Consider the following 14,171-nt stretch of genomic DNA (forward strand, 5'->3'; position numbering starts at 1 on the left):
ACCTAATTAATCTACATATCTTTGTGTCATCCGCAAATTTACTAACATCACTACTAATTCCACTATCCAAGTCAGTGATATATATATATATATATATATATATATATATATATATATATATATATATATATATATATATATATATATATATATATATATATATATATATATATATATATATATATATATATATATATATATATATATTATTACAACTCTGTCGCCTGTCGCTTAGTCATAACCTCACATCCATCCCGTGCGCCCTAACCTTTCTCAGTTAACTCTGATGAGGTACCTTGTCAAACGCTTGACTAAAGTCCAGATATAAGATGTCATAACTATCACCATTATCTGCCGGCTTGTAAACCTTACTGTAAATATTTAACAAGTTCGTCAGGCAAGACTTTCCATTTGTTAAGCATGCTGTGACTGAATTTTCATGTTTATCTAAATGATACCTAATGTTCTTCGCTATTATTGAGTACATTTACTTACCTACAACGAAAGTTAAGCTGACGGGTCTATAAACGATAATTACTCCCAGTGAGGTCTAAACCACTGGATCATGGGATGCTGTGAACTTATCATTAAACCCAGCTGTGACCTCAATGAATGTTTCTTTGTGTTTCACACTACAAGGGAGTAGTGACAGCCTGCCTTCTAAAGATAACTCTCTTCCCTTTTTTTTTTTTTTTTTTTTTTTTTTGCTGATTTTCCTTGGAATTACTACTGCTTCCGTGACAGAGATCCGTCTTTGTGCCGAGCACATAACAGAGGTAATAGTGTTTGGCATGGAAGTGTACATTCCTGACTCTTTTTCTCGACCTAAGGCTTCCAGACCTTGGTTTATTAACACAGCCTGTTCTCGTGCTATACATGATAGAGAGGTATCCCACAAAATGTACTTGAGCCTTCCATCACCAGAATGTTATGCACTTTATATTTCTGTCCGGAAGCATACCAACTACCCAAAACTTCCTTCATTAATAGAAAACGTCAAAATTTTTCAAGATCTAACTCCCCTCGTGACTTTTGGCATCTAGCCAAAAACATCTCCAATAACTTTGCTTCTTCTTCTTTCCCTTCTTTATTTCAACCAGATGGCATCACTTCTATCATATCTGTCTCAAAACCTGAACTTTTCTCTCAAACCTTTGCTAAAAACTCTACCTTGGACGTTTCAGGGCTTGTTCCTTCCCCTCCTCCACCGTCTGACTACTTCATGCTACCTATTAAAATTCTTCGCAATGATTTTCAATGCCTTCGCTAGCCTAAGCCCTCGGAAGGCTTATGGACCTGATGGTGTCCCTCCTATTGTTCTCCCAAACTACGCCTCCGTGTTTGCACCTTGCCTAGTGAAACTCTTTCAACTTTGTCTGTCAACATCTACCTTTTCTTCTTGCTGGAAGTTTGTCTACACTCAGCATCTTCCTAAAGAAGGTGACCGTTCCCTCCTCCCTCCCTCCTAAAGAAGGTGACCGTAATCCCTCAAACTACCGTCCTATTACTTTAATTTCCTGCCTATCTAAACTTTTTGACTCTATCCTCAATAGGAAGATCCTTAAACATCTATCACTTCACAACCTTCTATCTGATCGCCTGTATGGGTTCCGTCAATGCCGCACTACTCGTGATCTTCTGGCTTTCCTTACTGAGTCTTGGTCATCCTCTTGTAGCGATTTTGGTGAAACTTTTGCTATTGCCTTAGACTTATCAAAAGTTTTTGATAGAGTCTGGCACAAAGCTTAGATTTTCAAACTGCCCTCCTATGGCTTCTATCCTTCTTTCTGTAACTCATCTCAACTTTCCCTTCTGAGCGTTCTATTGCTGCTGTGGTAGACGGTCACTGTTCTTCTCCTAATTCTATTAACAGTGGTGTTCCTCAGGATTCTGTCCTGTCACCCATTCTCTTCTTATTATTCATTAATGATCTTCTAAGCCAAACTTCTTGCCCTATCCAATCCTACGCTGATGATATCACCCTGCACTTTTCCACGTCTTTTCATAGACGTCCAACCCTTCATGAAGTAAACAGTTCACGCAGGGAAGCCATAGAACGCCTGATTTCTGATCTCTCTAGAATTTATGATTGGGGCAGAGCAAACTTAGAATTGTTCAATGCCTCAAAAACTCAATTCCTCCATCTTCTATCAACTCGACACAACCTTCCAGACACCTATCCCCTCTGCTTCATTGACACTCAACTGGCCCCCTCTTCTACATTGAACATCCTTGGTCTGTCATTTACTTATAATCTAAACTGGAAACTTCACATCTCATCTCCAGCTAAAATAGCTTCTATGACATTCTGAGACGTCTCCGCCAGTTTTTCTCACGCCAGAGCTACTAACTCGCTACAAGGACTTTATCCGTCCATTTATGGAGTATGCTTCACATGTCTGGAGGGGTTCCGCTCATACCGCTCCTTTAGACAGGGTGGAATCAAAATCTTTTCGTCTCATCAACTCCTCTCCTTTAACTGACTGTCTTCAGCCTCTTTCTCATCGTCGCAGTGTTACATCTCTTGCTATCTTCTACCGCTATTTTCATGCTAACATCTCTTCTGATCTTGCTAACTGCATGCCTCCCCTCCTCCCGCGGCCTCGTTGCATAAGACTTTCTTCTTTCTTTCATCCGTATTCTGTCCATCTCTCTAATGCAAGAGATAACCAGTATTCTCATTCATTCATCCATTTACCACCTCTGGTAAACTCTGGAACTCCCTGCCTGCTTATGTATCTCCACCTTCCTATAACTTGAGCTCTTTCAAGAGGGAGGTTTCAGGAAACTTATCCCTCAATTTTTGACCACTGCTTCAGACCCTATTCGGGGACCGGCATCTCAGTGTTCCTTTTTATTTATTTTTTTTTTTTTAGTAGATTTTTGTTGCCCTTGGCCGGTGTTTCTCCTAAAAAAAAAAAAGACGTTAAAATGTTATGTTCTTTGTTAAAGATGGATACTACATTAACCTGCCTCCACATTACTGGTACCTCACCTGAACCTCATGTGATTTCCTAAAGACGGAGACTAACGGTTCGCTAATAACCTCTTTGTATTCCTTAAGTACTCTGGGATATATTTCATCTGGTCCAGATGACTCGAACTTTTCAGCCTATCTTTCTCCTGTTCCACTGTCTCCTTAGTTATGGTAATATGTCAGCTTTTCATTCTGGGCTGTAAACATCTAAGGGGCACCATTTATCCCGCGCCGCAGCTTCGCCTCAATTAGCGCTGGTTTACATGAATAAAAAACTTTTTTTTCTGAAAATTCTGGTGATTAAACTATGGAGCTTGGATGAATACTAATTACTTTATCTTTAAGAGCAACTCTTTTACTAAATGAGGGGCTACACTCAAATTGAATGAGCAACGTGAAGTAAGGAAAATTACGTGGGGAATTTGAGCGACTCTACGCGGGTGAGTTACCAGTATACAAAAGTGCTGTGAATAGGCTATGCGTTGGGCACCTGTCAGAGTCTCGTCCTCAGCCTTTCTTTCTTCTCATCTCTCTCTCTCCTCCTTTTTCTTCGTCTTCTTCCCATCTTCCTTTCTTCATTCTTCCTTCTACATGGCCTTAAATCGCTGCACGTAACAATATATATATATATATATATATATATATATATATATATATATATATATATATATATATATATATATATATATATATATATATATATATATATATATATATATATATATATATATATATATATATATATATATATATATATATATATTGCTTTGTATGGGTTCTATCCTAAAACCATAACTGCTGCTCATTTAAGTCTGCACCAACCTGATTCCCGTGAGCCAGTCATTTGTATCAGTATCACCTTACCATGATATTAGTATGTATATTGATATATGTGCGTACCTTTATATATGACTTAAATCTTGGCTTTCTATCACCCAAAGATTGAAATGTAACCTAACGTCACACATCCTAACTAAGCTGTGTGTGTGTGTGTGTGTGTGTGTGTGTGTGTGTGATTTACGTTTACATTTATTTTCATTTCAGAAAGGTGTGATTACCCCCCTCGTACCCACCGGACTGACACTTTCCAAAACTCTTCTACCAGAGAAACTTCGCGACCTTGGGTACAGAACTCATGCCATCGGCAAGTAAGTATTTTGGTATTTTTATTTTTTTTTTTATGTAGGAAGGACACTGGCCAAGGGCAACAAAAATCTAATAAAAAAAATGCCCACTGAAATGCCAGTCCCTAAAAGGGTCAAAGCAGTGGTCAAAAATTGGTGGATAAGTGTCTTGAAACCTCCCTCTTGAAGGAATTCAAGTCATAGGAAGGTGGAAATACAGAAGCAGGCAAGGAGTTCCAGAGTTTACCAGAGAAAGGGATGAATGATTGAGAATACTGGTTAACTCTTGCGTTAGAGAGGTGGACAGAATAGGAGTGAGAGAAAGAAGAAAGTCTTGTGCAGCGAGGCCGCGGAAGGAGGGGAGGCATGCAGTTAGCAGGATCAGAAGAGCAGTTAGCATGAAAATAGCGGTAGAAGACAGCAAGAGATGCAACATTGCGGCGGTGAGAGAGAGGCTGAAGACAGTCAGTTAGAGGAGAGGAGTTGATGAGACGAAAAGCTTTTGATTCCACCCTGTCTAGAACAGCAGTATGAGTGGAACCCCCCCAGACATGTGAAGCATACTCCATACATGGACGGATAAGGCCCTTGTACAGAGTTAGCAGCTGGGGGGGTGAGAAAAACTGGCGGAGACGTCTCAGAACACCTAACTTCATAGAAGCTGTTTTAGCTAGAGATGAGATGTGAAGTTTCCAGTTCAGATTATAAGTAAAGGACAGACCGAGGATGTTCAGTGTAGAAGAGGGGGACAGTTGAGTGTCATTGAAGAAGAGGGGATAGTTGTCTGGAAGATTGTGTCGAGTTGATAGATGGAGGAATTGAGTTTTTGAGGCATTGAACAATACCAAGTTTGCTCTGCCCCAATCAGAAATTTTAGAAAGATCAGAAGTCAGGCGTTCTGTGGCTTCCCTGCGTGATATGTTTACCTCCTGAAGGGTTGGACGTCTATGAAAAGACGTGGAAAAGTGCAGGGTGGTATCATCAGCATAGGAGTGGATAGGACAAGAAGTTTGGTTTAGAAGATCATTAATGAATAGTAAGAAGAGAGTGGGTGACAGGACAGAACCCTGAGGAACACCACTGTTAATAGATTTAGGAGAAGAACAGTGACCGTCTACCACAGCAGCAATAGAACGGTCAGAAAGGAAACTTGAGATGAAGTTACAGAGAGAAGGATAGAAACCGTAGGAGGGTAGTTTGGAGATCAAAGCTTTGTGCCAGATTCTATCAAAAGCTTTTGATATGTCCAAGGCAACAGCAAAAGTTTCACCAAAGTCTCTAAAAGAGGATGACCAAGACTCAGTAAGGAAAGCCAGAAGATCACCAGTAGAGCGGCCTTGACGGAACCCATACTGGCGATCAGATAGAAGGTTGTGAAGTGATAGATGTTTAAGAATCTTCCTGTTGAGGATAGATTCAAAAACTTTAGATAAGCAGGAAATTAAAGCAATAGGACGGTAGTTTGAGGGATTAGAGCGGTCACCCTTTTTAGGAACAGGTTGAATGTAGGCAAACTTCCAGCAAGAAGGAAAGGTAGATGTTGACAGACAGATGGATGTGTCTTCTTTCAATGTATTATGCTCTTTCGTCTGTTGACACTTTTTCGTCTGTCTTCTCTATCCACCTTCGCCTCAGATAATATTTCGTGGCTTATCTTAACCTCGAGAGGGGCGGCAGTTCCCCTGTTGTTTGTTCTTCTTGAGTGTTTTACCTTGCTTGCTATCCTCATCTCCTTTATCTTTTCTTCCTCCTTTCATTTGAAAATGACGACGATGATGATGATAAAGATGATTTCTTTGCCGTGGTAATGTTGACCATTAGAGATTTCTTCTTCTCTGTACTTTTCTTCTTCTTCTTCTTCTTCTTCTCTTTATTATTATTATTATTATCATTATTATTATTATTATAATTATTGTAATAAAATTATTATTGTTATTGTTATTATTATTATTATTATTATTATTATTATTATTATTATTATTATTATTATTATTATCATTATTATTATCATTATTATTATTATTATTATTATTATTATTATTATGTGATATGAGAAACAAAGAGAAACCTCACAGAGGTCACACCTGGGGTTGCAGGCAATTTCACAGGACTAACCTCTGCCACGGCGATGGAAAACCCCTGGTGATAATTACCGTAGATGGTGATGTCTATCGCCAATAGGTTATCACTCCTATATTATTATTATTATTATTTTTATTATTATTATTATTATTATTATTATTATTATTATTATTATTATTATTATTATTATTATTATTATTACTACTACTACTACTATTATTATTATTATTATTATCATTATTATTATTATTATTATTATTATTATTATTATTATTGTTGCTCTTGTTGTCCTAATGACTATGATCATGGTTTTCATTATTATTATTATTATTTTATTTATTACCATTATTATTATTATTATTATTATTATTATTATTATTATTATTATTATTATTATTATTATTATTTCCATTATTATAATTCTTTGTTGAGTGTGATGCTTAGAGCTGTAGATATGACCAGTAGTGAAATTATAGTTGTCAATGAAAGAAAATAATAATGCGCATTGTTCGTCTTTCGTAGAGCTGTATAGGCGGGATGTTAATGGGGACATCCCAAACTCTACGTGGCGCTTCTTTACTGAGATGTTGGCCTGAATCGAGTTCCTAATTACCTCGACTCTTCTATGTTCGAGCAAGAAGCTCTTTGTCAATTTATTAATACACAAAACTGATATAGTGAACAAATATTACAGAAAAAATTTTGGATTGTATATATATATATATATATATATATATATATATATATATATATATATATATATATATATATATATATATATATATATATATATATATATATATATATATATATATATATATATATATATATATATATATATATATATATATATATATATATATATATATATATATATATATATATATATATATATATATATATATTTATATATTTATTTATATAATATATTTATATATTATATTTATATATATATATATATATATATATATATATATATATATATATATATATATATATATATATATATATATATATATATATATATATATATATATATATATATATATATATATATATATATATATATATATATATATATATATATATATATATATATATATATATATATATATATATATATATATGTAAATATAATATATAAATATATTATATATATAAATATATCAATATATATATATAATATATAGATATATTATATATTATATTTATATATATATATATATATATATATATATATATATATATATATATATATATATATATATATATATATATATATATATATATATATATATATATATATATATATATATATATATATATATATATATATATATATATATATATATATATATATATATATATATATATATATATATATATATATATATATATATATATATATATATATATATATATATATATATATATATATATATAGATAGATAGATAGATAGATAGATAGATAGATAGATAGATAGATAGATAGATAGATAGATAGATAGATAGGTAGATAGACAGATAGATAGATAGATAGATATTGTTACTATCAGGTTTAGCCTCTCACTCTCACTCTCTCAGGTCAGCTTATCCTTAACTTACCTCATACCTAGCTTACTGCAAAGCACAAATACAGTAATTCCAGTTACCCACTGGTCGCCAGCAACTGTACAGCCTCAAATAGGCCGCCAATCTGTTTATCCGCACGCGAAAAAGGAGTATAACAAACGCAAAACTTAATTCTCAAACCAAAAAGAACTAATTAGCCACATGCCAGAGAGTACAGACAGTAGTGACAACACAGATCGAGATATAATGCTTCAATGGACAACCGCCTATAGTATCGGATCGCCCATGTTCAACAAAGTATTAAGCGCCCTTGCCAGAGAACAGCTTATCCACACTCCCCCAAAACGCAGGCCCACACCTCTGATACAGCTAGTGGAGCCTGGGGAGAGGGTAGACAGCTGTGACCTAACCGAATATTATAATCCTCTGGTCTGTCCCACGTTGTGTGGCCTCCCATGAGCAGTAGCATTTAACAGACAAATGACACTACATCAGGACACTGCATTTAGGCAGAAAGGGGGAGAGGACAGAAGCCTACTCCCATCAGAACACTCCGTACAACGACACAAGACAAGACTGTGCGCAGAGCAACGGTCTGTCATAGGAGCAACCGGAATTGGTCACGAACGCTCTCTCGTCGTATATCTGGCTTCTTGCAGGTCACAGCCTCCCGTGGGTCCTTATATAATAATAATGATGATAATAATAATAATAATAATAATAATAATAATAATAATAATAATAATAATAATAATAATAATAATAATAAAAGTTTATACAGTAATCCCACCCTCAGATATACAGCAATATGTCCTCTCTAAACACGCCTTCTACTCGACTTGCTAAGCACCACGTCTACGTGGTCGAAAATACTCTATACACACATGTTGTGTTTTGCTGTATTTTGCAAGAAATTGATGTGTAAGTTGTGTGTTGCTGAAACCGCTCGCCTGGGTAGGCCTTCGCCTCCTTCTCTCCCTCCCCGGCTCGCTACGTACTCGAGTGGCGCCGTGCGGCAAGTGATAATATCTTGCGTATAATCTACTCATTCAAAGCCATACAGGAAACAGCTAGCAAAAGACGGATTGGATTTTTGTACGTGTCAGTGAGGAAAATGTACAGGTAACACAGCAATTGAATACAGTGATTGTTAAACATACGTGGCATCTCACCAGCTTCACGACAACTTCCCGCCACTCCTGTAAATGTTACTTTAAATTATGCGATATTATTTCTAAGTGATGTCAAATTGTGCTTTGTTTCGTGAATTTTGACTCTTTAAGTATTTGTGCTTGTATTTTGTACTGATAGTGAGGATTCGTTTTGTCATCTAGACGATACCAGCTTGAGCTGCTCTAGTGTATTCAGCTGCTGCTTAAGTACCAGTGAAACATTTTCTCTCACAGAGATGCTGTTACATTTCTGTAGAACACTCTACTATTTGGGTGTCTTCTGTCTAGGTACCTGTGTCTGTATTCTGCTGCTGCAGGCCAAGTATTCCCATCACATAATGACTATTATGTCATAAATATCATCACATGAATATTATGTCCAAATACTCTTATCTTACTGAATGTGAAAGGCATCGTCACCGTAGCAAAAAAGATGCACTTTGTCAGTCAGCTGATTAACGAGGCTTGTCACCTAGTGTCAAGACGTCAACTGTATGTTGAGGAGGTGACAAACAGTTACAGCAAGTTGCCACATACTTTTAAAAAGTAACATTTAACAACCACTGTATTGCTGTTACCTGTACATTTTCTTTACTGAAACATACAAAAATCCTATCTGGCATGTGCTGTTTTCTATAAGTCTTTTACTGTGTAATTTGTATACACTAACACACACACAAAAAAAAAAAAATAAATAAATAAATAAATAAAAATAAATAAATAAAAAAAAAAAAAAAAAAAAAAAAAATATATATATATATATATATATATATATATATATATATATATATATATATATATATATATATATATATATATATATATATATATATATATATATATATATATATATATATATATATATATATATATATATATATATATATATATATATAAATAGAGAGAGAGAGAGAGAGAGAGAGAGAGAGAGAGAGAGAGAGAGAGAGAGAGAGAGAGAGAGAGAGAGAGAGAGATTGCTACAAAAAGAACCAGCCCCTCTCACAGCTGCCACTCCTTCGGATCAGCTTCTCCCTAATTCTAATGCAGCCTAGTGCGGAGTGCATACAATACGAATCCAGGGAGTTTGCTGGTCGCAGACTGCTATCAAGCCTTAGAGGTCGCCACCCTGTTTCATCTAACTACAGGGAAGATACAAAATACAATATCAATTTCTCACAGAATATGAGAAAGATTAACCAACCACCAAGCCACATATCAGGATGAGACAGAACAGATAGCACAAAGGTAAGGGTATAATACCCTGTGGGCTACCTCCGACAAAACTACCACCCACTGGCCAGTAGGATATTATATCACTATTTTAGTCATCTGGCTCAAACAAATAAGGCCAAACATGTTGCATTTGACGAATATAAAAACACTCAAGACACAAGGACTGGAAAAGGGATGGGTGAGCGCCCTCTCACCATATCCAGGCACAAAACGTAAAGACAAGTAAACAATAGGTTGAGCCAAAACGAAGCAGTCCACTGCCTCAATTCATGAGAGCGGCAAAACACCCACAGCCTCCCCATCTGGGGCTTACAATATCTCATATGGTGAGGACCTACCACCGGAAATCTCCAGCAAGAATTGCTAATATAAGCCCTCTAAATATCACCACTATCCCGCCAACTCTCTCTAGTATGTCTGACTTGTGTAAGGGTTTAGCTCCAAACTGTGTAAGGGACGCAACGTAAGGCAAAGAGGCGTGCAGGGTCCGACTATATGGTTGATGCAATAATACGCAATTATGACGCAATTTATTTCTTCTTTTCACCCCGTCTTTCTCTCTCCTTTTTTTTTATTATTATTCTCTATTCTTTTGCTAATAAACGCCACTCGTAACACGTCGCTCACCCAAGAAAAATTTTCGAAAGTCATGACATGAAACTTTTGGATACACACAATAAATTAATTTCATAACTCTACACAAATTATTAAACAATTTTCACATCAGTATAAATTCAACACATCAGGGTAACTGACAGTATACTCATGGGCACACAAATTACAGAATTACATAGAGTTACAACAACAAACACAAAAACAGGGCTATCATAACAATAGCAATCAGGGTTACTACTTAGCCCTTCTTTACAATATAATTGGTGCCGTTTCTTCCTCCTTTTGCTATTCCTGCAAGAGCCGTGTCTCCCTCTCGCACAGGACTTATATTGACCCCCACGGCGACGTTGGCATGAAATCTTTCTCCAACAGAAAGTCTTAGTCATGTTCCTGTCATCTTTCCTTCAGCAGCTTGCTGCTCCATCTTCTGTGACTCTCTCTCCTTTTTCCTTCTTCTCTTTTGTCTCTTACTCTTGCTTCTATCGTCACTACTACTACATCTACTCTCGCCTCTCCTTCTCTCTCTCTCTGCTGCAGACCAACTCGTTTCCTTATTCCTTCTCCTCACAGTAACTTAAAGACAAGAATCACCAGGCAAGGACAACCTTGCGTCCCAAATACACTCAACAAGCCCGCTAGATGCAGATGCAGATAGTCATCATACACGGCACCGCAAGGTATTTCACTGGCTGAATGAGACCCACTTGTGGGCCACAAATCAGACCACATCACCTGTCCCTCCGCTACTTATGACAGGACACACTGCTTCCTCCACTGGGATATCACTGCCCGCATCTCTACTCAACCTTGCCCGCTCCCGGCTCCTTGGAGTCTCCATATTACATCCATAAAATAAGTAAACTAGAAATGACGAATCCTTGCTGAAAACAAGTGAAGTCACCTGCCTGTTTTTTCTCAAACAAAACTATACTTCTGAAATGTGACACGGCCAAGCTCGTCTTTTCATGTCAGGTACAACAATACTACTACACTTCGCTTCTCCCGCCGACCATTCTCCGACGGCTGCCTCTTTCCAGGAAGCAACACACTCACTCTCCACTCGAGGAGAAACTCCCGCACCAGGCCATCCAACACAACAAACTCCGGCTCTAAACCGAGCCTGGCCAACGTGCAACTGGGCCAACTCAACAGGTACCAGCGATTGCTCCCTAGTGCAATCCACTCTCATCAAACCAGACTCCTTATTCCTTAAAAAAGGACTACACCAATCATCACACACTAACTATATGGGCACAGCACCTGACAGTCACGAATGGCTTGGCCACACGAAGCCCCCAACAACACGGTGGGTGCTTCATGACCAGCAAGCAACAACGCACGACAGGTAGCTTCACAAAATACAGCCTCCCGACTTCGCACCGTGACGCCGACATCAGTCACAACACTTACAACTCATCCAGGATGGAGGAATCAGGGTACCAACATCCTTAACCATCCGCATGCAAGGAGAAACAACAGCTGCCATAACGCGGTAAAGAGGGTCCCCAGGCAGGAGGCGGGAGACGATCAGGCTTGCCCACCCGACTAACGCGGTAACACTCAACAACAATGGCCACACCAAGCAACCAAAACCGACCGACACAACCGCTCCCGAATCATCCCAACTCCAAATTGGCCACACAACGGAACCAGGATATTGATACTCACCGTAAAATCCTTCCAATCTTTTACTTCCTGACTACCTTCTCCGGCCATGACAAGAAATGGGGTAACGCGTCCCTGAGGGACAGAACTGCCATTTGGTACTCTGGTAGCTGTATTCTCAGCTAACAAAAGGGGTGGGCCACCGAGTGGACTAACACCATCCATATCTGATTCAAGCAGAGGAAGTCTGCTATTCGCCTATGGTACATTCTGAAGGGGATGAAATCTACCCCCACAGCAGAGTTAGGAGTTTCTCCGCCCTCGGAAGTGATCCCTAACACACCAGACTGGGGTTCGAATTGTGTATAAGTCAAAATGTCAGCCATAAATTCATCATAAATTTCCAAATCATCCACTGAAATCATATCATAAACCTCAAATACTTTGCCTTTCATCATATCAACAACAAGGCGAACCCAACGATCCTGAGGCTAATGAATTTATGCTGCCTTCTTCTCAAACCTCCTAAACCATTCTGTCACCTATTTGTCAAACTCCGTTATCATCTGTAAGCTTTTCACCATCTGTCTCTCCACTATATCCTCCTTCACTACTTATATCCACATACCATGAGGAGAGTTAACCGCTAATCGAGTCTTTTCTAACTTAAATTTTCTGTTCTCAGACTATTCTCTATCACACATTATCACCTCTTTCTCCTTCTCCGCCTCATATATTATGGCTTCCCTAGCCTCTGTAGCCTTCAAAATCCTTTGCCTCTGCTCATCTCCAACTTAAACCTCAACTCCTCAGACATTCCTTCTGTCTGGAACATTCCGCCAATACTGTGAGTGAGATTAGCGCGGCCATGGTCACGATTTGCGGGGCTGGGTGTCTGAATACCAAAATGGGCCAGATCCACACTCCCACTTCCTGCAAACGCAGTGAACATCAGTTCGCGGGTCATTCCTGCTACCAGTCTTTCCTTCCATAGTCTAGGCTGGATGTAAACACACAGAAAACAAATAAAACAAATAACACTGAACTTTCTCTCCCGAGTGACTGCAAGAACTTTCAGCTTTGATCCTGGCGAAGTCGCGAATTCTGTTTTGACTAGATCCAGCCCCTCTCACAGCTGCCACTCCCTTGGGTCAGCTTCTCTCTAGGCTGCTTCCCATACAGCCTAGTGAGGAGCGCATACGTACAATACGAATCCAAGCAATTCGCTGGTAGTAAACTGTTCTCAAGCTTCAGAAGTCGCCACCTTGTTTCATCTAACCACTGGGAAAATACAAAATACAACGCCAACTTCTCACAGTAGCTAAGAAAGAACTCACCAAGCCACGTACAAAGTTGAGACAGAACAAACGCCAGAAAAATAAGTGTATAATACACTAAGGGCAACCTGCCACAAAACTACCGCACACTGCCCAGCAGGATATTGTATTACTCTATTTTTATCATCTGGCCCAAAACAAATAAGGGTGTCAGCGAGGACCAGTTGCATTTGACTAATACAAAAACACTCAAGACACAAGGGACTACACAGACTGCAAAAGGGATAGGCGAGTGCCCGCTCACCTTCTACAGGTACAAAACTTAAGGACACGTAAACAATAGGTGGAGCTAAAATAAGGCAGCCCACTGCCTCAGTTAATGATAGCGGCAAAACACTTACAGACACCCCTTTTGGGCTTACAGTATCTCATATAGTGAGGGACTACCATCAGAAAACTCCAGCAACAATTACTAATATAAACCCTTTAAATATCTCTTCAAACCCGCCGGGTC

The 14,171-nt window shown here is 37.9% G+C and overlaps 1 protein-coding gene across 1 annotated transcript in view; it reads left to right on the forward strand.

The window, feature by feature from the left end:
- The window catches only part of LOC135089448 (arylsulfatase I-like), a 91,108-nt gene that overhangs the window by 42,361 nt on the left and 34,576 nt on the right, over positions 1-14,171 (forward strand). The window contains exon 4 of the mRNA XM_063985026.1: positions 4,022-4,125. Within this exon, the coding sequence (XP_063841096.1) occupies positions 4,022-4,125 (104 nt within the window). The remainder of the gene's footprint in view (positions 1-4,021; positions 4,126-14,171) is intronic.

This window comes from Scylla paramamosain, chromosome 33, assembly GCF_035594125.1.
Source record: "Scylla paramamosain isolate STU-SP2022 chromosome 33, ASM3559412v1, whole genome shotgun sequence".
Lineage (NCBI taxonomy): Eukaryota > Metazoa > Arthropoda > Malacostraca > Decapoda > Portunidae > Scylla > Scylla paramamosain.